At 44.6% G+C, this 24,494-nt stretch overlaps 1 protein-coding gene across 2 annotated transcripts in view; it reads left to right on the top strand.

The window, feature by feature from the left end:
• The window catches only part of AIM1 (absent in melanoma 1), a 153,951-nt gene that overhangs the window by 61,610 nt on the left and 67,847 nt on the right, over positions 1-24,494 (top strand). The window contains exon 1 of one of the 2 annotated variants that reach the window (XM_019520147.1): positions 11,239-11,338. The exons of the other annotated variant lie outside the window; for it this stretch is intronic. Coding sequence (XP_019375692.1) covers positions 11,336-11,338 — 3 coding nt within the window. The 5' untranslated portion in view covers positions 11,239-11,335. Of the gene's footprint in view, positions 1-11,238; positions 11,339-24,494 lie in introns of those variants that run through there. 2 annotated transcript variants of the gene reach the window in all.

Here is a 24,494-nt window from a genome sequence, read left to right as displayed (position 1 = left end):
AAGGATTTATAATATAGTTGGTAAATATTTGATTTGTTCAGCCAGTTCTTAAAAGCTTAACATTTTTATTAGATGCTTAGCACTGTGTCATGCCATGTTTGGCAGCTGTCTGCAGTGATTAACATTTAGATGTCATAGCAGAATTATTCAATCAATACTCGAACATATAATTAATAATCTTCATTTTAAAATTGCTATAAAAAGTGAAAGTAATATTAAAATCCTCAAAAAGAATGCAGAGCTGGGAGTATAAACTGTTTCAACACCAGGCAGTTTAAAACACTGCAGCTCCTCTCTGGAACCATTCTGCCAGCAGAAGTCAAGGAGTTACTCAAGTCCATGGTATTTAATATTACCAACACTGTACATAAAACTGGAAAGAAGACCTCACTTGAAATAGTGTTCTGTAACCTTAGCTTTACTGAAGTCAGTGGGTACGCTGCAGCTGATTTAAATGGAATCAGGATTTTACCCTTTGGATTACGTGAGTTTTGGGATACAGATTAAAGAGTTCACCTTGTGATAAGAAGCTTGTTGTACCACTCTCTGTGCTGTGATGAAAGGGGCTCTGTTGGGCCCACCACTGTATCTAATGGTGTAACCCCGGCGGTACTCCAAGGAGGTACCCCCTCTCCAGTTGAAGGGATCAAAGCAGGCGCACAAGCGCTGTGGGAGGTGTAGGGACTCTCCTCCCCTATAGAGCAGAGCCAGACCACCAATGGGGACTTAACCATATACCTTTTAATACTGGGAACACAACAGGCATAAATCAGAGGGTATAGTGGACACTACAACGCCCCAAGGGGGCAGGATTCAACAAAGGTTAGACACTTACAATCACTGACAAAACAGGGCTAACAAAATATAAAACTCAAACAGCAAAACAAATAATATGGGTTGGTGAAATATACAAAGGGCACAAAATGCAAAATGTCAGATGACAAGGAAACATAGGGCCTTGGTACCTGGAGGGGGAGAAAACACAATGGCCCCTTTCCACTGCAAGAAGATTTGCTTCTTGCTAGCTTGCTCACCCCAAGTCACCTCAGCTGGGACTTGAACCCAGCCCTGCCATGTAGCAGGCAGGACCACTACCACACAGCCACCACTGGTGGCACTGCTCTAGCCTGCTAGGGGTCTTGACCTTCCTGGAGCCCCAGCCTCATGTTGAGCTGCCTGACCTCTGATTGGAGGAGCTGGAAGCAGGGCTGGGAACCTCTCAGGTCGCTGCTCAGATCCTTGCTGGAGCTGGGGAGCCTCTCCTGCTGGCTGCAGCCTCTCCTTGGGGATCCTGGAGCCCAGTGGGGAGCCTCTCCTGCCGGCCACACGCCGCACTGCTGAGGGTCCCACTGCTGCCTGCAGGTCCTGCTCTTTCAGGCTCTTCTGGGGCAACTGCTCCTGCCCCACTGGCTCAGCTTTGTGAAGCTCCTTCCTTGTTGTCCCTCGCTGGTCTCTCCCCTGAGTCAGCCCATGCTGCCCCTTTTATCCCCCTCCAGGTGACCTAAGGGGCCAATCAGGACACGGGGAGGGGGGGTGAGTCTCTGGGGCCTGATTGGTGCGGAAAGGGAATCCCAAGTCCTCCAATCATCTTTTGCCCTTTCAAAACCCCTGGGCCAGGTCACTGCCAGCCAGCCCATCACAATGGTAAGATCTGTTACAGGACTACTCTGGAAAAAGTAACTGGAATACCTTATGTGTGCTGTCACCTCTCTACTTGATATGAACCAGGACACAGAGGACTGGATGTGCAGAGGTTCATACAGATGTTTAAGAAGTATAGGGAAAAGGAACAGTGCTACAAAAGAAAACTTAGAAAGGAGAATGAGTTGCATGGGTAGAGATCAGGCAAGGGTACAGAGTGCTTGTGTTCCAAGTGGAGAGATGGATCACCCATAGCACACTATGGCTGACAGGCAGTAGGAATGAACACAAATGCTGTGTGATGTATATCCAGTAAAAACAAAGAAAAACATTAAACATATATTAATTCATGAGCAGGGGAAAGGAGTAACACACAGTTCATTTTGGAATCCATGGCAGAAACAGCAATCAACAGATAGAGCAAATTAGACTTCAATGGACATATCTACACAAAATGTTTACTGCGGAGCTGACCAATTAGCTCCACAGTAAACATCTTGGCATCTACATGTGCAGCCCTATTAGGCCGTAGGTAATTAATAAACTCTACAGCAGGTTAGTATCCTGCTGCAGAGTTTTTTCGTGCATGTGTAGGTGCTGACCTGTCTAGCTGGGGCGCAAGGGTGCTTCAGTGCAGGGGCTGCCTGCCAGCTAGCCTTGCATTGAAGCATGCTTATGCCCCAGCTGTGCCCTCTGCAGCACATTGAGCCAAGTTGGAGCAGCCCCAGGCTGGCAGGCTGATCCCCTGAGTCCCCTGCCAGCCAGGGCTGCTCTGACCCAGCTTAACGTGCTTTGGTCCTGGGCCCACGCTTCTCAGCCTCTTTTGGGCTCAAATCAAGAGCAGTCTATGCTTACCTGGCAAGGGAAACACCGTGACCACAGAGACAGTCTTCCTAGTCAAACCGGAAAAGATCGCTCGCCTGGCGCGGGGATAGTACCTGCTAAGGTAATGTATAGTAAACCTCCCACTTAGCTGCTGGAGTGGAAAGGTCTTGGATTTAAGCCCACTTTATGAAAATAGAATACTCCTCCCTGTCTTGCCCCTGAGGCCTTGCAGCTGAGGGCAAGCAAAACTTGGGGGCATCCAAACCCCAAGCCTCCAGGCTTGGGCCTGCAAGTAGGATGCCTGCCCAAAGTTTTGGAAACATCTGAAGCCCTGGATTGTGGTGGAGGATGTTTGCCAGTAGTAGGGCCACTTATGTTTCTGGCCTGACTCTTGGATTTGGAATTTTTTTGGCTAATTTTGCTTGGAATACAGAAAATTTAATTTAAAAAAAAACATGGTACCCAGGAGCAATAAACTATATGTGAATGTATTACTGTGCATTAATATACACATGCAGATGTGCCCAGTGTATGATATTACTTGGGAGGAAGGATCCACAGATGTTCCAGCTTTTCACATTAAAAAAAGAAAGAAAAAGAAAACAGCATTAAGTGGAGAAGACCAAGTTTAATTTTTAAGATTCTTTCAGTTTTAATAACCTAAGATACTGTCATTTAATGACAGAGACAACAAATGCCAGTGATTCAGTTGTAAATCCTAAAGCCTCCCTTTAAAAGTAGCTTATTTCAGCAGTGCAGGATGTACCTGTCAGAATTCTGAAATAAACAAACCAGCAGGATAGTGATCTATATTGGTAGGTCAACACATTGAATGCTTCTCCAGATGACAGGTACTTTTTGGTGATAATCTTTTATTGGACCAATTGTGTAGTTGGGACAGTGACCAGTTTCTAGCACTAAGTGCCCTTCCTCAAGTCTGGGGAAAGAATCAGGTACAACCATAAGCTACATACCAGATACAACAATGGCCTGTGTTTTAGCTCCATATGGAAAAGATTTTCCATCTCCAGATGACAGCAGGCTGCCATCTGATTGCTAGGGGAAAAAATCTTGGAGTTTATATTCACCAAGATCCTTTTTAGGTTGGTAATCCCTTAAAGCACATTTTTGTTGCTTTCTTTGTGTTTGTGTTGCGCACAGACCTAAGAAAAACAGAATAACACCAGTTGAAAGAAGGGACTAAAGGGCATATGAGAGAGGAGAAAATAAAATATGGAGCTAGGAAAAATAAGGTAGTATAAGGAATCAGAGCACCAGTGCTGGGCCAGACCTGAGGGTGACCAGGGGGAGGAGGGTGGGGGGGAGGAAGGAACACAAAAATAGTAGCAACTCTGCTGCCAACCTTGCAGCCATCACTACCATATCAGTATAGCTAGGGTCTAGTTTAAATCATGGGCCCAGGTCACTAATATTGTGGCCTGATTGTGGCAGGGGCTGCCATTTGCATGCCCAGATTGTGGTGCATCCTCCCTCCCCCGCCTCCCCATAGTCCCTAATTGGCTGAGGGGGTAGGTTTAGGGTCAGGTTTAATTGTACCAGCAAAGGCCTTGCTCCCAAGACCTCTGATTGCTGTTGAAAAGCCTGGCAGTCCAGAGGAGAAGAGAAGGGGGTCACAAAATGGACAGGGGGAGGAGAGAGCTTGGGGATGGGTAGGGGATGGACTGTTTGCTCCTCTGGGTGGAAAAACTGGGGCACGGGGGACGGCTGCCTTAAGAGATGGCCCGGGCAGCGAGTAGAGAAGGGGCTGTTTGGTCCTCCACGCGTGTGTTCTCTCCCATTGCCTCCAACCCCTAGCACCCCAGTTTTCCCACCTGGGAGGAACAAACAGCCTTTCCCCTACCCGGTGCCAGAGCTGTCTGCTAAGGCAGCCCCTAAGCGTCCCCAACCCCACCATGCTCCAGTTTTCCTTCCCTGAGGAGCAAACAGCCCCATCGCTACCCATCCCCAAGCTCTCTCCTCTCTCCACCATTCAGGGCCCTCAAGCATCCAGTTATGTCGCCAAAACAAGCCAAGACATAAAAAGGAAAAAATGCTGAAAGAGGCAGAAACTCCTTGCTGCCAGAGGTACAGCTTCCTGCAAGTTGCAGAAAGAGAGCACTAGAGCAATTACTCCATAAAAATTCCCACTTTAAGCTATGGTAGGATATATGAGAAGCCTACCAAAAATAACTCCTACAAATAAAACAAGGCATCAAAGTTCTAAGTAAAGAAAAGCAAACAGTTTCTGGCATTAACGCATTTTGAGTGATCTGTAGTCATGATAGGTATGTCTGATGTCACCTGCTCCACCATCTTCCCCTCCAGGACTCAACCTCTAGTTCCTATTGGAGGCCTGATCTACTTCCTGTTTCTGGCCAAGAGAAGTTATACTTCTTGTAGCTTTTGAAAACTCTGAGCTCTTAGCCTTTAACTTACTTTGTAAGACATTAATAATATGTTTTGTGCAGACTACATGCCATTCTTAATACTCTGAGAGAAACCATGCCAGGGTCTGCCTTCTGGGTGCTGTATCTTTTAGCACAGTTCTGCCCAGATTTCCCAAGACATACTGATATAAACATAGTTTGGTGATGTGGAATGTGCAGACACAAAAATGTGCATGTTTTATGGAAAAGCTGCTATGTGGACATAGTTCAACCACAGAAGTCCTGCAAACTATTTACAAATACCCTTTTGTACTTTTCTGAGGTACTGCAAACCAAGTTCTAGCAGTAATGCAAATGTGTTAAAAAGTTTGGTCACCAATGCTGCATAAAATCAAATGATGTCATCATCATTCACTAAAGGTTTCCTCATCTTTTATCCTTGAAAACAATTAATTCTGTGTGTATTATAGTTCAAAAGAGAGTTCTCAGCCACTCAGCCAGAGCCTTTGTCAGACAATTGCTCAACAAAATTACTACTCTTCTGCTGACTAAGCTGATGGCATCATTACAACTTTCTCATAGCTGCTCCTTTTTTCATTACCATTTCCAGCTCTTTACCATTTTTTTTACTTTTGAACCATGAATTTATTACATTAATTAAAAATTCTCTTGTGTTGCCTAATTTCAATGCCATTTAGGACCTAACTCCTGTACTTCCTAAACATTAACATTATTCCATGTTTACTTTGTTACACCTAATTCATAGAAGCATTAAATACGGCTTCTCTCTAACTCTGTTTATGCTGCTCTCTAGTGAGGAGTTCACCTTTGAGCTACAATGTTTTTGACTGGTTGGTAACAAATATTTAGTGTTGGTAGAGAACAGGAATAGTGGAAAAGGCAAATTGGAAGGGAAAAGTCACAACTTTATTTAGCATTTTCTCTTCTTGACCTGCTGTTCACAAACAGGAAAGAACTGGTGGAGAATGTAGTAGTGGATGGCAACTTGAGAAGCAGCAACCCCAAGATGATTTGAGTTCAGCATCTTGAGGAAAGGAAGAAAGGAGAGCAGCAGAATAAGGACCCTAAGCTTCAGAAAATCTGACTTTGACTCACTCAGGGAACTGATGGGCAGGATCCCCTGGGAGACCAGCCTGAAGGGGAAAAGGAGTCCAGGATTGCTGGCTGTATTTTAAAGAAACCTTATTGAGAGTGCAGAAATGAACCATCCCAATGCACAGGAAGACTAGCAATATGGCAGAAGACTAGCTTGGCTTAGCGGGGAACTCTTCAGTGAGCTAAAACACAAAAAGGAAGCTTACAAAAAGCAGAAACTTGGACAAACAACTAGGGAGGAGTATAAGAGTGTTGCTCTTATACTCAGGAATAACCCTGTTAAAGAGTGTTAACTTTTAAATTAATGTTTTAATGCTTCTTGTTCTAAAATTCAGAAATCAATGCTGATCCAACCATATGTTACACTGACCTCTACCCACACTTGCATGATATTCAGAAATTAAAACACAGAACTAATACACATGCATATTTATGATGCTCCCTGGAGGTGCTTGCAGGCATGAACCAATTAATTCATTACGCAGCTGAATTAATATTTATTTGGAAAAGATGTTATCTTGATGGGAGAGAACACGTAAGAATGTTCTTCAAGGCTAGTAGCTGGGAACTGGAAGTTTCAGCAGAATATCCCTTAATAACATTAGCAAGATTTTAAATGGTACTTCAGGTTATATTTATTTAGCAAACAATATTTAATAACTGTGTGTAAGGATGAATGATTTAGGAACCTTAACTAACATAAAACATAAATCAATGCAGCTCATATTTTTCTACAGAACTAACACATGTTTTGTGACATGTATTATTTATTTTAGACTCAAATTATAATATATATTTCTGGAGCTCAAAATAAAAATACCCATCAATATAAATTCTTTTTATTACAATACTGTCTATAAGAAGGTTCCCTTATGTAATGGTGCATCCTAGGCAATATTGATATAATCTCAAGATTTAGGGGCTGCTTAACCTGTCTTTGGAGCAAAAGTTTGTGGATACATTTAGTTTTCCCTGACTGTATAGATGAGTGGACCTTGGGTCACTCCTGTCTTCTGTCTCCATCCATGTGTGCCAGATCCTCCCCCTCCCAGTGCAGGGGTTGGCACCTGCAGCTTGCAGAGCCTTTTGATCCAAGGGGGGCTTTACTGGCATTTGGTAGTAGAGGACTTCAACAGTAGTTGCTTTCCCTGTGCTAGTGTATCAGAATGTATGTCAAGATATAGACCATCCACAATTTAATGTAATTCTTTGTAAAAAAAGTCAATCTGGATTACATATTTAAAGCACTCTTGTAGACTAGAAACCTGCAGAATGCAAATAAATAGTGATTTTAATTTTGCTTGTGTACATTTTTAATTGACCTACTCAGTTTTGAATAGCTTTTTTATTGCGTCCTACTAACGGTGGATTTGGTAACTCTCTGGTAATGAAAACTCTGGATTTCTTTTGTTTCTCTCATAATAAGTTAATTACAGGCTACTTTGGAAACAAACTAGTGCCCCCATGATATTTGCACATCCTCTGAAATGTTGCCTGACCTGCTCAAATATCATATATTTTCAGGAGGAGTGTAGGGCAGCACTGACAGCAAGAATTTAACATAAAGGGGAAAGGACAGGTCAGCTGCAACATTTGGAAAGAGTTACCAGTGATTCCAGGCAGTTTAGTTTCCAGTGAATTACAGATTCAGTAGTTTCGAAGTCCTGCCTATAAGGAATAACCAGGAATTCTATCCTGAGCCCAGACATTTCAGAAGACTCGGACCAGCTGTTACTTTTAATGGGATATAGATGGTTTTCATATAAAACTTACTATTTTTCTTATTACTTTAATACTGTGACAGGGCCACATCAATCTGGCTTCAAACATTGAAATAAAAAATTGAATGGTTTGTGGTTACAGCCTATGGCAGGGAGAGGAACCTAATGTAAGAAATTGTCCTGAGATTGAAATTTTCTGTCAGTAGGATTAGCTCATTAGTAGTATAAGAGTGATGTCAGACCTGATGAAGAACGTCTTGCAATTGAAAGCTTGTATAACTCTATCCCAACTATGCAGTTGGTCCAATAAAAGGTATCACCCTAAGAAATCCATTGCTCATTAGTACAGACATTTTCTGGTTTCACACTACAAGGTGATTCTTTTCCTCTTTTCCCACTTCCAAAAATTATACAAAAGCAGCTCACATAACGGGAATTAGGAAAGTTTTTTTTATTATAGGGCTAAATTACCCTTCTTATACTTCAAGACTTGCTTACACAATAAAACTATTTAACATGATATGATTTCATATAGGCTAACTTGTATTATGGAACATGATATTGTTATTTAACTGTCTTATGACAAAATATTGTACCTCCTTACTAAAACAAAGTGAGGAGGCCTGCAAACTATAACGTAGAGTAGGGCTGTCCAACTGGTGGCCCATGGGCCAAATGCAGCCCACAATGGGTTAATGTGCAGCTGCTGAGTTCCTACCTGTCCATCACTCCCCTTATCACTCTGGTTGCCATTGCTGCTGGGCTCTCTAGGCTCCCTTCATCTCCCTTACTCAGCTTTCACTTCCTGCTCCTGCTGCAGGGGGCAGGGCAGCCTGGCCCACAGCTCCGGGAGAGCCCATGGCACAGTGCAGTGAGGGGATTGCTTGCATGCTTATGTGCACAGTGCAGGGGCCGCCACCTGTGCACTCAATGTAGCCAGGAGGATGTGTGCAGCTTGGATCTCCAGGGCTCACTAGTGTGGCCCCCACTGGAGTGGGCAGTGTGGCCTGCAGCCTTTAGCCCCTTGGAAGTTGGACAGCCCTAATGTAAAGCACATCCCTGTATTCAATTTTTCACCTCTCCTTAATTTGCATCTGGATATATATGATACATGGGTTATATTTAATAAGCATGTCTTAAGGTGTGCGAGACCTGATACTGGTGAAATATTCAGCAGGTATGCTTTTGTTACTTTTCCCCCACTTCCAGACAAGTCAAGGATTGTATGTGGCTGTTCCATATAGTAAATTAGAGACATTTGATTTAATTTTTTTTTTACCTTTATGATCAAAAGTGGTTCTGCTTTTCCCTGCAGTCTTTAGGGTGAATGTAATTAGTGAATATAGATATTGAATGCATTGATATATATAGATATTGATTCTCTTGTTGAATGCAAGAGTGCTGTAAGGGCAGTATCAGATTGTCTCTGTCACGGGGAGAAACAGAGGGGCAGACCTCGAGGAGCCAGGGCGGAACCCTGGGAGCAGGAATTGACCAGGGAAGGTAAAAGGAGAACGAAAGAAACAGGAAACTTCTTACCTGTAGCGGAAGCTGCGGCAAAGCTGGAAATGGCAGTGGGACCTCGGCGGCTCGTTAGCCACGCCTTTATACAGCTGCAGCTGGCTGATAAGGCAGACGGCAGGAACCAGCCAGGGGATATAAAAAGAGCTGCTGGTGTGGAAATAGGGGAGAGACCTACAGGAGCACCAGCCGGGAAGTCTCACCTGGAGCCCCCACAAGGGGGAAGAGCATGGGAAACTGCCTCTCGCAGCATGGGAGGACACAGTAAAGCCTGCCACAGGGAAGACGCTGCCGGCAGCAATGCAGGGCGTGAGGGATCGGAGACACCTCATCCGGACCAGGAACCAGGATCAGGGGACCGGGAAGAGCTGGAAGAGCTTGAAGCTCGGGGTTACCACCAAAGAGCCAGAAGAGACAGCAGAAGCCAAAATGCCAGATCAGGTGGGACCGTAGAGGGCTCAGGAGGGCTCAAGAAGGTGCCCCAGGTGGGGGACGAAGGGCACGAGCAGTGTGAAGGGCAGCAGAAGACAGGCCCCAATGGTATAGAGCCACCATGACAGGAGACGTGGGGAAGACGTGCCGAGAAGGACCAGCGAGGGTCCAGCGAACCCCAGGCTGGGCAAAGAGAGGAGAGGAAGACGCCGTACCCGGCAGTCTAACCTGGACCCAGTTTAGGGCTTGCTAGGGGCCTTAGGGGCCTGGGCCTGTTGTTGTAGGGCAAGCTGTGGGAGTATGCGGTAAAGGGGGCAGAGGGCCTCCCTTAGTATCTTTATATTTCTCTGTTGTTGGTATTTATTTATTTTTTTTACATTTCCCACTTTTGGAGGGGTTGCTGGATGAGGTATATGGAGCCCAAGTGTTGGTTAAACCCACAGGGGGTTTACAGTCACAGGAAAGGCTAGATGGCCGTGAGGCACAGTGGGTGGAGTTTGGGTTTGACCCGGCTGCCCTATAGCCCATTTCTGCAAGGGGTGTGGAGCCTCAACTGTTGGAGACTTGGCCGAAGGACATCAGGACTCGTCAAGGTGAGGTGTAAGGGCAAGGTAGAGGGGAGGTGCAGCCCCACAGGAGATCGTCATCCAGCGGTCTCATATGCGAGAGACCCCCAATAGTCGGACCCCCCACCATTGGGATAAGATACAAAGTCATGGCAGGCGAGATTGGGGGAGAGACTATCCATGGAAGAGACACCTACTCGGCAGGACCACAGGGACGGACCGGTGGACAACCCCAAGCATCCGGGGCCGCATGACACGTGACTGGATGTTCGAGACCAGATGAGTACAGTCTCTTTTATTGCTTAAGGATAGGAAGCTGCTAAATACAACAATTAATGTAACGGTTATTTTTCTATTTCTATATTTCTGAAATATATTAGTTCAGTGGATTTTAAATATTTCCCATATCCTAGGTTTTCGGGGGGGGGTGTTATTTTGCACAATCCTTTCTTTCAAACTTCTGACTTCTTGTGTTTTGCACTTTTTTCTTTTTTATTATTATTATTATTTTGTGTTTTCAATGGGATCAGGAAAAAACTACAGAGTTGACATTTATTCAGAGAGCAGAATAGATATGGATGTCAGTCTGGAACAATCTTTTGCTGAATAAAGGTATAAATTGTAACATTTTTTTCAATCACCTTCAATGCAGATCATATTAAGTTTATGTGAGGTAATTGTTGCATGTGACTTTTCCCCCTCCTTATTGCACATCTGTGTTTTTGGATTGCACATGATAATTAATGCATGCAAGGAATCTGCCAAACTCTGCCTCTGTAGTTTTTGTCTTTTTTTGTGTTACACCTACTAAATGACTCACCTCTTTAACCCTTTCAAAGCCAAGTGTCATTGCCTGTAATTGAGTGTTTGTCACTTTGTCATTTTCTATCTGCCAGATGACATATCAGTAAGAAAGGCTGAGCTTAGATACTACTTGATTTGGATATTTTATTTTGTAAACTGAATGCTCCGAAAACAAAGAACAAGGAGTTAGTGGGTGGGAGGATCACAGAAGAGTAAAGCTTTTTTTTTTTTTTTGGTTAATGCACACATGACTGCATCTCAGATCTCATAGTCTGTTTATTCCTTTGTAAAAAGCAAAAACAGGATTATTATCATCATCATCATGGTAAGGCAAACAATATCCTTTCTTTTTCCTTCTTTTCAAACCTTTTTGGGTTAATATATGGTTAATTTAATATTTTCAAGTTCATTTAATCACTTTGACCTGTGTTTCATGTGAAGAGTCCGCCTTTAAAAACTGCTGTTGGCAGAAGGGGAATAAGTTTTAGTATGGAGAAATAACTAGCTCTGGGGTAGAGGCAATGAGAACAGGCATGTCTTTTCTGCTGTGCCTGCTGTTTTGTTTTGTGCCTTTCATATATACCTGTGTGAGCAGAAGGAAATCCTTTAATTTTTATCCACGTTCAGAACTTTTTACTTCAAAGAAATATTACTCCTTCTCAGCCTTGTGAAGTTTAAATATTCCCCGAATTTCCTGATTTCTGCATGATCACTTGATGTTTTGTTTGTTGTAGTCTCCACTAGGAACCTAGGGAAAATATAGGACTTAGATCCACTTTGGGGATTATTAAGATTTTAGTGACTATTGTTGTTTGTTTTTGTTTTTGAATAGTTTTTGAGACAGACAAATGAGCTTGTAAACTGGCTGTACTTCTAATTTCAGTTGTGTGGAAGCTATACTTTCTCAGTGTTGTTTTGTATGTTGTTCTAACAAGGATTATTTTGGATTCTTTCTTTAAACGAAACATCTAATGATCTGGTAAAATAGTTTATGGGGAAATAAATAAGTTTTGTTGTCTGTTTTTTGTTCCTTGCCTAAAACATACTTTAATACTGGAAATAAAAGCACTTAAAATAGTTTGTATAACAAACTGTATATCAGCCAGCGATCCCAAAAATTGATTTACTTTGTACATTACAAAAACTGCTTTCAGGACACAGTTTAAAGAAGGTAGCTCAGAACAATACCTATTCTGTTAACAAATTCACCAAATACTGTAACTGCATTCCCTGTCTTCAGAGTTCATATACAGGTGATATCTTATAATTTAGTGACTACTGTACTAAATAGTGGTGCCTGAGCACTGCTGGTTGGTACAGTCTAAAAATGGGGACCAGCAGGAAAGGAGGAGAACCCACAAAGGAGCCTAGTAATATCTGTCTTATGGAGTTTGTCAGTTTGATTATTTTTCTTTCTACATATCTTAAGAGGTGCTGTCAATCTGAAAGTTTGTCTGTTTGAACAAAAAACAGCTACAAGTATCATTAGATTAAGTGCTGCATCTGTCCCCAAATACAGGTGTCCCTATTTTCTTTGTTGTCTTCATAGTAATCTCTTCCTGTCTCCCAAAATAGTAATGCTCGTGTTTCCTTGTGAAAAGATCACATGAACAGCAGAGAAATATGACTGTAGTGAATTAAGACTGTGTGAACCGTAGGATTTAAGGGGGTGGCAACTAAACCAGAAATAGGAAAAACCTTATGTGTAAACTTGAAATGCAAAATTTTAATTCTTTTTCCTCCCTGCCTCCCAAGTAAATTCCTGACAATTTGTTTTATGCCAGTCTAAACCTGTTGTTCAATATGACATGTTTTGTTTTGATTTCAAGCATTTAAATAAAAGCTTGGAAAATGAAGGGATGTATTCACAGGGGGACACAGGCAGCACTCACAAAACAGGTTTTTCTCCCTTTCATAAGGCAGAGGTCAGGGTGTTCACCAGAAAAGCGGGAGACTGGCTTTTGAAATCTCCTCTATCCCTGAATTGGAGCTGGGATCTGAGGTTGCATTTCCAACTACAAGACGAGTGCACCAAGCACAAAGGTAGAAGCATTCTGGTTTTCTGGCTTTATGATTATTTATATAAAGTGGAACAGTTTCAATTAGAGACTGTCACCCAGAACACTCTACAGATTAATGATGAGGACAGTCTCCAGGATGATGGGAAACCTTACTATGAATCAGGCAAAAAGGGGACTTGACCCTTGCCTTCCATGCTACACCAACCGTTTTATGAACTAATGTGTATTTTCCATTTTTCATATTTTCATATTTCCATTTTCATGTATTTGGCCAAAACTATTCACAAAAACATGATGGTCTGAAACCTGTTTTCAGTAACCAAATGATTCACTGAAAAAATAGCACATAATTCCCTAGTTAATCATTGATACTGAATACACAGAAAAAAAACAAATATTAAAAAAAAACCCCAATTCTAAACTTTGATATCCATACTCTAAATATGTGGATAAAAACAGTTTAATATGAGTTACTAGCTCTTGTTCTCCGTATTTCAACTTCCAATTTAAATTTTTCATGTTTTCTTGTCTCCCCTCCTTTAAGCATCGTCACTGTTACCTCTCTGCCCTAAATTTCTTCCTTTTAGCATTCTTTCCTTGGTGTGCTGGTCATTTAGATGTTGCCTTTTATTTATATCATACATTCTTATTTGGGTCTTTAAAACAAGTGTATCACTCCTGTGCCACTTTTTCCATGTCATCTTTTGAAAGTATGCTTTATGGACGCAAGCAGCTAACCCTAACAAAACTCTGGGCTCTTGGTTGTGCTCAGCTGAAGATGCAGTTATGATATCCAAAACAGGCTTGGAATCCTTTAAACACATTTCAACAGCTAGATAGATGTACAGCTCCTGCCCTTTGGCCGCAGAGCCTTAAAATGGCAGTGCCTACATGCACTGGCATACTTTCCAGTCAGGGGGGGCAACAGGGGGCTGCTCCCAACTGCAGCTCTGCTCCCAACTCAGCCCATAGGGCATGGGGAGCAAAGTAGTGTGGCTCTGCATCTTCTGTCTTCTTGAGATGTGGCTCTGCTCCCCATTCCCATTAGGAGAGAAGGGGGAAGCGGGGCCAATGTCAGTGGGTGCTCTTCTGTTGCTCTGCCTCTCTTCTCTCAGAGTACTCCCTGGTCAGAACAAGGAAACTGGAGACCCTGTGCTCCAAGTGTGATGTCTTTCTGAACTCTCTCAGTTCCTGTACTGGGTGGAGCAAAGGGAAGCATAAATGCCACATGCCTCTGGAGGCAAGGGGGGCACAGCAACTGCCTGCAGGCAGTATGTCGGGGGTATGGCAGTGGGGAGAGCCCTTGGGTAGCCATGGTGCTGTCAGCAGCAGGAGCAGGCCAAGTGGGGAGTTCCTGCAGGTGGCCACAGCAGTATCAGCAGTGGAGGATAAGGGGGGTGGAGAGTGCTGACCAATGGTCAGCAACCACCTGCAAATGCTGCCGGCAGTGTTGGTGGTGGCCAACAGCAATCGGGGACCACCCACAGACACTGCCGGCAGTGTTAGCAGTGGGGCAGGGTGAACGGTGATCTCCTACAGGCACCGGCAGCAGTGTCAGTGGCACTTTTTACAGGGGGTGCACCACCACTCTCAGGGGGTGCATGTGCACCCACATGCACCCCCTACGCATTGCCAATGAAGGGAAGTATTTATAACAGGGGTGGGCAATTATTTCAGGCAGAGGGCCACTTACTGAGTTTTGGCAAGCTGTTGAGGGCTGCATGGGTAGCCCCGCCCCATGACAGGTACCCTGCCCCCTGGTCACCATCTTGTGACCAGAAGTCCCACCCCCTAGCCCCTGACCTTTGGCACCAAGAGTCCCTCCCCTTGCCCCCCAGAAATACTCCTTTCAGCAAGGGGTTTTGCCATCTCAGAACCAGAAAAATACCAAATTATATTCTAAAAATTGAATATTTACAACATCCATTAATCTGATTTCAAAAAATATTTTTGTCCTGATTTGCATGCATTTGTGTAGTGCACAGAGGTGATATTACAGTAGCTTAAAATGAAGTTTTATGCTTCTTTATTGTAGGGTGGATATAGGTTTGTGGGGGGCTGTGGGTGTGTGACTCTTTAACATGGGGTATGGGGTTTGTGGGGGTGTGGAATAGGAGGGCAGCTGGGATGTGTGAGGTCTGCACGCATGTCAGTGTGAGGGGCAGTGTGGGTGCATGTGTATGGTAGGGTATGCATGTGGGACTCGCCCTGCAAACACACACAGTCTCTCCCACACACACACGCCCATAGATCGATCGATCGATCGATCTATGGGCGTGTGTGTGTGGGAGAGACTCTGTGTGTGTTTGCAGGGCGAGATCTCTCTCCCTCTCCCTTGCCTCCCCAGCAGGGAAGGAGTGAAAGCCAGGGCAGGCAAAGACTCCCAGTTGGGGTGGGGCGGGGCCAGGACAACCTTGCTGGAGGGTCCTGTTGGCTTCCCCTGGGTCCTAATGCCCCTGACTCCTGTCATCTTTGACAGGCAGCCAGGAGCAGATAAATATATATTTTCTAAATTTTTTAGGGGCCCCTTTTTGCCCACCCCTGATTTATAGCATCATAGGAAAGTAAGGCTGGAAGGGACCTCGTGAGATCATCTAGTCCAGCCGCCCACTCAAGGCAGGATCATCCCTCACTAAACCATCCTGGTCAATTGTCTGTCTAACCTGCTCTTAAAATTTTCCAGGGATGGAGATTCCACAGCCTCTTGAGGTAGCCTGTTCCAATGCCTGACCTCTTAGCCAAAGTTCTTCTAATCTCAACCCAAATTTCCTCTACTATAATTTGAGGCCATTGCTCCTAGTCCTGTCCCCTACAGCCACAGAAAAAGCCTCTCTTTCATCAAAAGTCATGTTTTCCAACCCTGTACATGTTTTTTGTCAGTCTCCACTAGACTTTTTCCAGTCTGTCCACATCTTTATTGGAATGGAAGACCCAACCCTGAACACAGCACTCCAAGTGAGGTCTCACCAATACCAAATATAAACAGAGGAAATCACTCATGTTACTATAACTCAGTATGCTGTTGGCTTCTTTTGCAACAGGAGCACACTCATATTCAGTATACAACCCACTGTAACCCCCAAGCCCTTCTCTGTGGTACTGAAATCTAGCCAGTCATTCCCCAGTCTGTATTTGTGCATACAATTATAAATGTCCCAAGTGCAGAGCTAAGCACATGTCCTTGTTGGATTTCAATTCAAAGACAATGTAGCTAACACTACTTCCCTGTCCTCATCCATGGTTGCTAGAGCTCCTTTCTGATGCATCCTGTTTTACATATTTTTACTATTATGACCTTGTAATTTAAAGAAACTCAGACTCCTTAACACCCTCACCTAAACATTAGCTAACATCTGCTAAAAGTACCCATTTTTTGCTTAGTGTAGGTGTTCCCTAAGAAGTGTTTTCAGTCATGTTAAAATAGCTCAGCTGAACTAACCTGACTGAACATAGTGCCCTTTGCCCCTAAAGGCATGTTCTTAAGGCCTTAATTCAACAAAGCATTTTAGTATGTGTTTATGTCTGACTGAGGTCCAGTAAAACATTTACTTGCTTTGCTGAGCTGAGATCTTGTACTGGTTTTATATTGCTAACAGGAGTCAAAATCCAGTAAAAAAATATTTTTGTCACCAGCACCAATATAATTACACTTAAATTCAGATCCACTGAATAAGATAGCATTTTGATATAGTTTTCAGAGTAGAAAATTATTTTAAAGATGCTTGTGATACATTGTGGGGTGGGGGGGAACCCTATGTTTACAGAGGCAAGGATTTGGGGGGACCAACTGCATGACTGGGATAAAGTTAGACAATTGTCAAACTTGTCAATTACAGTTGGCTAACTTTGTCCCAACCATGCAGTTGATCCAATAAAGTAAATTTTTGCCTCTCACTTAAATCCTAAACCATCACAACTACAACATCATTCTAACAGTACTATTACACAGCAGAGTGCTGAATCCAGCTTCACATTAATCCTAAACATGCATGAAGTTTCCTGTGTTTCTCATTGCCAAGTATGTCTTGATCCAGGTTTTCTAAAGTGACTAGTTATCTTGGGTGCCTTAATTTTTGGGATCCTTAGTCAAGATATCTTAAGCCTGATTTTCATAAGAGTAGTAGTAATAATCAACCCCTTCTACAGTGTTCCTTAATTGGGATTCCAAACAATACATAGTTGTGAAAATATTGGCCATTTATGTCAACTTGCATTTGCACTATTGCCCCATGGTATATCTGAGTTAAAATACAAACTCTTCAGGGCAAGGACTTGGCCTTTTATCCATTTTGCATGAGCTGTGTATAATTTTGACACTATATAAAAGCTTTACTTGAGAACACTTTTCATAAGGCATGTATTTCAGGTTCAAACAACAGTTCTTTCTTCTGTGTATATCTACATGGATTAATAGAGTAAATTAGTTCAATCTTCAGGAAGAGAATTAAATAAGATATTCAAAAACAGTGTGAAATCTGTGTAGGAACCAATGCAGGAGAATTGCCTATAGGAAAACAAGTTTCCTTGGGGAACAGTATATTTGAAATAGCTGACATTTTGTATGCAAAATCTTGCAAACCCTAATCTGGACAATGAGCTTTAATCTGCACTGTTTGAAAATGTAACCTTGCAGGGCTTTTCAATATTTAGGAATTGTTTATTCCTGCAGATACATTATGGAGATTCTGATTATACTCCATAGCTCCAACTGAGTTCATTTTCCACTTCTTAAAGATTTACTTTTCTTCAGTATGAATAGTATACATTGTCTCTTCTCCAACCGTAGAACTATAATTATTTTGTGGAGAACTGAAAGTAAAACTGTTTCTTCGTTCTTTGTGAGCCTGAGAGTTGAGTATCTTGTATTGTACTTCCCTTTGGGTAAGCAGTGGTTTATCAGCCCTTCACTTCTCCCATATCATCTTACACCATTAGAAATTGTTGCAGAGGCTATATCTGAAGAAACGAATTTGTAATTAACCTACCTTATGCATGACTGTTGTATCCAATAGTTTTATTTACAGTTGGTGACAGCTCAGGTACTTAATGTCATTGTGACATTGGAAACAGTTCCACTAATAACCACCATCTCTTTCTATTTATTCTGTACACTTCACTTCTGCTGAAGTCAGTCAATGGAATGAGGAAGATGATAAACAGCATGGTTCTTCCCGGCAGCTTAACCTTGTGTAAACAGTCAGAACCATGATTAGAAAAATCTTTAACCGAAGGACCATAGACTCAGGAGACTATAAAGGGCATAGCTAAAACTTGTTTAGTGGTGCACTTGCTTACAAGTCTGATGGATGACTCATTAAATTTAAAAAAGAAATTAGAGACCAGTTTAAGCATGAAATCACAGAACAAGAAATTATATACAAACTGAACTGTGTTAAATCTGGTTTAAACAGGGATCATGGATTCTTATCCCATTGCTTGGATTAGCTTTTATGACCCCTTTGGGTTCCTATGGGTTTTTTTTTGCTCGCATACCTCTCACAGCACTTCCCTCCCCCTGACTCAATTCCTTCCCTACCATGTTCTCACCTACTCTAATTACTTCCTCCACTTCATACTCTGCTCTATGCTGTCCTTTCACAACATCTGATTAAGTGAATCTGGGTTTATGAAAGCTTGTGCTCTCTCTCTATATGCATCTTATTTAGTTAGCTTAAAAAAGGTGCATATGTACCCCGACTTCTGACTGACTGCAAACTAACATGACCACCCAAACTCTCTCTCATGTATAATGAAGGCAGGTGCAGCAAAGTTCTCTACAAATTGATTAATTGCTGTGTATCAGGGTTTAAATAAATGCAGTTTTCCTTTAGGCTTTTGGCCATTATACTCAAGCAACCATTACCATTGCCTTTTTTTTGTTTTTAAAGAATAGTCTGTCACGGGGTAGGCCCTAGGAGCGGCCGTGATATCGCTAGCGCCCCCCCTGCCATGCCAAGTTAGGAGCTCCAGCACCCTCTACTTCTTGCCCGCCATGTCTTTGATAGTATCTAGCTTAATATGGGAGGCTGCCTTTAATCCACCTGGACACGGTGCTATAACTATCCGGGCTCCTACTCTATGGGTGACCTGGCGCACCCCAGCCTTAGGGGCTGTGTGCCTCCTACCTCCCCTTCAGCACACCCCAAGCCTCGCAGCTGTTCCAGACGTTGTCTGGTCACTTGTGCCTTGCCTGGCACCTTGGGCTTGTCACGCAACCCATGCCCTTCCTCAGGCATCCCTGGGCTTCTCACGCGACTGACACCCCTTGCTCTAGCACCCCCGTGTTCGCTAGCCCTCGCCCCTCTCTGGGGCCTACTCCTGTGTTCGCCCTTCTTCAGGCTCTACTGCATGCGTCGGCCCGCCTCGAGCCTCCACCCGCGCGCTTGCCCTACTCCAGGCTTTTAATCACGCTTCTCGTGCCCTTGCCCTTCTCTGGGGCCTATGTCCGCACCTCTTGCGCCCTTGCCCTTCTCTGGGGTTTGTCCCGCACTTCTCGCACCCTCGTTGTACAAGCCTGGCCTTGCCCCTTCCAGGGTTCGGCTAGCGTACTCGCCCTCTTCAGGCTCTCACCAGCATGCTCTGGCCCTACTTTGGACCTCTAACCACGTGCCTGCCCTACTCTGGCTTCGTACACTCACCCACACTCGAGCCTATACACATGCTCTCCGTGCTATCGCCCTCTCTGGGTTCTGTACCCCGCTCAACCATGCTCGGGGCTCAGGTGACCTGTAGCCATGCCTGGCCCCCTGACCCTTCTCGGGGGTCTTTCACCCAACTGGGCAGAATACTGCCTTCAGGCTAGGGTCTTAACCCCACACACCGCACCACACCAGTGCCAAACCAGCCATACCTCCCTGGCACTGCTCAGTGCCGGGACAGGGCACCCAGGAAACCCCCCCCAGACTACTGGGGATCTCCTGTGAGGCCTCCTCACACCCCTACAGCCTCACCCAGTCCTGTGGCATAACATAAACAAACACAACCATGAGCCAACTGGCTATAACATAAACTAAGCCTCCTAGCTCTAACACAACTCCACTCCAACCCAGCTGCAACCCAAATGAGCCTACCAGCTATAACACTCCAGGCCACCCTGGCTCTCCTTCAGGCCTCCCTGTCAGAGGCCTCCCCTTCCCAGGCCATTCTGCAGGCCCTCATGCAGTCAAGCAATGCTCCGCACTATAGTAGAGCTGCTGCTTCTCAGGCTACAAGATGGCAACTACTCTGCTCTGTTCCTCTACAGAGCCTCCTACTGTTCCAGCTGCCAGAAGGGGACTGACCCTAGCCTCAGCCTTCTCTGGTTTATAAAGGCCAAGCCCTGCCCCCTGGTGGTCAGCTGACCCACTCTGTTGCCCAAGCAACCTTCAGCTGTGCTGCCCTGCTGATTGGCAGCTAATCCTGCATCACCCCTACTAGTAGCGAGCACCCTAGTGCTCCACTACATAGTCAATTAGGTTAAAGAGTGAGACCTGCACATTGGCACCAAGGATATGCTTATAAGATAGGGCACATGCACAAAAAGTGTCTGGGACTAGAATCAAGCCTTACACTAGAGTTAGAATCATAGCAAATTAAGGTGGAAGGGACCTCTGGAGGTCATCCAGTCCAGCCCTCTGCTCAAAGCAGGACCTTCCCACTGTACCATCCTACCCAAGGCTTTGTTTAACCGGGTCTTAAAAACCTCCAAGGATGGAGATTCCACCACCTCTCTGGGTAACCTGTTCCAATGCTTTACTACCCTCCTTGTGAGAAAGTTCTTCCTAATATCTAACCTAAACTTCTCCTCCTGCAATTTGAGACCATTGCTACTTGTTCTGTAGTCTACCATCACAGAGAACAGTCTAGCTCCATCTTCTTTGGAATTACCCTCCAGGTAGTTGAAAGCTGCTATTAAATCCCTCCTCGGTCTTCTCTTTTCCAGACTAAATAATCCCGGTTCCCTAAACCTCTTCTCAGAAGTCATGTGCTCCAGCTCCCTAACCATTTTTATTGGCCTCCACTGGACTCTCCAATTTGTGTACATCTTTTCTGTAGTGGGGGGTCCAAAACTGGACACAGTACTCCAGGTGTGGCCTCACCAGTGCTGAATAGAGAGGAAGAATCACTTCCCTCAATCTGTTGGCAATGCTCCTACTAATGCAAAAAGTCCTACTAAAACAAAAAAAATCCTTTATGAGTTGTCTCATATAAAAATTTTTGTTTGTTTTGCATCTATTTTGGTCACAGTAGATGACTATGCTATGTCTCCCTAGTTTTTAGTTTTACATAAATGATCTGAAAGCACTGCTTTGGTTTAAATTTTATTATTTTCTGCTTTAATAAACCTTGATTTTTCCTTTCCTCCAAGATCAAAAATCTCTCAAAGGAAAAAAAATCACAGATATATCATTATATAGAATCATATTCACCTCTGCACATATATCTCTCTCTTTCTTTCTTTCTTTCTTTCTCTTTGACATGGAGCTTTTGATAGTTAGCTTTGTGTTTCTTCATTACCCACAGTTTTATGCCTGCAAGTAAGTAATATACCTTTATAAAAGTTTGTTTTAGCACACAGTCTTGGAAATATATTTTTGATTCATAGAACCAGAGAGTTGAGACTAAGGGCTTGGTTCATACACAGTATTGCAGTGCCTAATTTTTGGTGCCTCATCACTGTGTAAAACAGGCTGTTGGACTAGCTGGTCTAACCCAGGGGTCATTCATGCTTCAGTGGAGGTCTGAAATTACCCAGCTCACTCCAAGGTGGGCCAGCCCTTTGGCCTGACTGCTGTTACTTCTTCCTGTCACCTGGCCATCACATGGTTTAAATGCTTGCCACAGAAAAGCTGTGAAGTCCCTGGCTTTGTAGGCTAGTTCTAGCCTACAGGCTGTAGGTTGCTGATTCCTGGTCTAGCCCAGTAAATAGCAGTTCTTTTGCCTTTTGCTCTCAAGTGGGATTTACAACCCTGAGCAAGATGCCTAGGCTACCCTATACAATTCCCAGGGAGAGTAAAGTGTCAAAGAGTGGAATTTGCAGGAGCCAGCATGTTGAACAGGCAGCTGTCTATACTACCAAGTGTAAAATGCCAAAAAGAGAGGTGTGGGGGAAGCCCAACATCTCTGGTGGAGTTTGGTATCTGTCAGGCTCAGATAAGAGTATGTCTGCTTGGGATTCACAGCCCTGAACCCTCTCCTGAACTTTGGCACCAAAGCCCTTCCTTCAGAAAGTGGGAGGGTTTTGGTACTATTTAAAAGCAAGGTGAGAATATGTGGCTTTTTGATACAGCAGTCCAGTGAGTCAGACACTCACCTACTTTCAATTGCCTCCTCTGTCTGAGAGGATTTGGACTCATCTCTCCCACCTTCCCTCTCCTGTTAGAGCTCTATCTCCCTCTCAAATAAGTCTCTTTCAGCTGAAGATGTTAACTTTATATAGCTAATTAGATATTAATTGGATTCCTTAAGTGAGTGCCTGACAAGGAGGTTATAGAGTCATTCTCATGCTCTCAGTATCTGAGCATTTGAGACAAAGCAAAACCACTTCAGCAGGAGAAACTGAAGTTCAAAAATATAATATAATAGTTTGAACAGTCACTTTGAAGGTGGAAGATACAGGTTCGCATTTCTCAGAGAAAGGATAGTAACTTTCTAACGACTGGACTAATGGGGTAGCACTGTTGCTATGTGTAGCCAGAGGGCTACCAGCACTTAAAATGTGAGCCTCCCCATGTTCGACCAGTCAAACATGGCACAGAGTGTTTGTATTGTAGTAAAGTTACAACTTTTTGCTGGAGGAGTATCTCCAGATTGCATTAAATAGCATGAACTCAATTATTGTCTGACCACTCCACAGACATAATATGAGCAAATTCATGGTCCTCCTGGCACCAGAGGGATCCAAAGGCAGGAGTGGATCCAGCAGCAGGAATGGCACCCTCTCCTGGGCTTGGGTCTTCATGTCTCCCTTTGCCCACCACTAGTGGCACAGATCCATCTCACTCAAACGTGCCTGGGGCAGGTGCTCCCATGCTGGTAAGAGCTGGGCAGATAGCAAGGAGGGTGTGCAGGTTGTATGTCTACATGGGCAGATGTACAAGCTGCGGCACTCAACATCTGGGGCAGGGAGGAGGGAGCAGGCTCCAGCCCTGTCCCAAGCGGGCTGTGAGGGCAGTAAGCATTACCTTGTGACTACTCAGAACTTGTTTTAATATTTAATATGGTACAGTGATGCCTACTGTGTCTCAGATAAAACATATGCCATGTGTCGCTTCCAACAAGGTCCTTTGCTGGGTCACATCCCACATGGGTCACATCCCACAAAGGGATATGTGGGGTAACACCCATGAGGGGTACTTGGGGGCTTCATTTCAGAGACCTTCAGCACAGCCAGGACTCAGCAGGTGCCAGAGGAGGTGGCAGCATTGTGGGGTTCTGCGGTGGCTTCATGGGTGCTACATGTTGCACTTCCCTGCCTGACAGGACACTGGCGCAGCCCAGCCCCAGGCTACTCATCAGCTCAGCCCTTTGCTCCCTACAGTGCCCTGCCAGCCTCTGCCTGAGGCTGGGCTTGCGCCAGGAGGTTCCTGCCTCTTGGAGCCATCCTGTTTTTATCATGTTGTCCCTCCTTATTTCTTAATAGTCTATCATTCATGGACATTTCTACTCTACCACCTCTGCCTTTATTCCTGTCTTTACTGTACCATGAGTGAGATAGTCTCTGAAGAGAGAATGGGAATTCCCATAGCTTGGCGTGTGTTCAGTCAGGCTAGTCATACTGCTGATGTAAACGGAGGAGCACTGAGCAGGGATAACAGTTGTAACAGGTCTGCACTTGGCACTGGTGAAACTCCTCTGGCACCCCTACTTAAAGAAAGAGATTAAAGGAAACAGAGAGGACTCGCAGAAGAGCCACAGTGGGTGTTTCTACATGTTCATGAATGCGCTTTTGCTACTGCGCATTCAATTTACTACGTCTAATGTGAGGCCCTCCTAACTTAATGTGCATAGGCTGCCCTAACGCACAGCAGTGAAAGTGCACGCTTTTTGAGGGACACAACGTAAAGCTGCCTCATTTCGCTGAGCATTCACACACAAGGTCTTTGCTCAAATGCGCCGCAAAATAGGCTACTGCGCATCAAAGCACACCTGTGGACGGGCTCCTGTGGGAGCGGGTGAGTGGAAGGAGAGAGCCAGGTAGCCTGAGGTATGTCATTACTTTTTTAGGATCCTGGTGCCCGCGCGGGGAACAGATACTTAAAATAGCAGGACAGCAGCCCCAGCAGAGCCGGCCCCGCCATCATGACCCAGGCGAGCGGCACCGAGTCACCCCCGGGCGGGCGGGACGAGGCATGCCCTGCACCTGGGCGCGGGCTGACCGCGGCTTCCCGCCGCCTCCCACCTGCGCGGGGCGGGGCTAGACGGGCGGCGCCTCTGCACTGCCAGGTAGCGGCGCGGCGCCTTCTTGGCTCGGCTCGGCTC

This window comes from Gavialis gangeticus, unplaced genomic scaffold, assembly GCF_001723915.1.
Source record: "Gavialis gangeticus isolate Ggan-Ray unplaced genomic scaffold, GavGan_comp1, whole genome shotgun sequence".
Taxonomy (NCBI): Eukaryota; Metazoa; Chordata; order Crocodylia; family Gavialidae; genus Gavialis; species Gavialis gangeticus.
The sequence above is the reverse complement of the archived record's forward strand: the minus strand, read 5'-3'. Positions and strand labels throughout refer to the sequence as shown.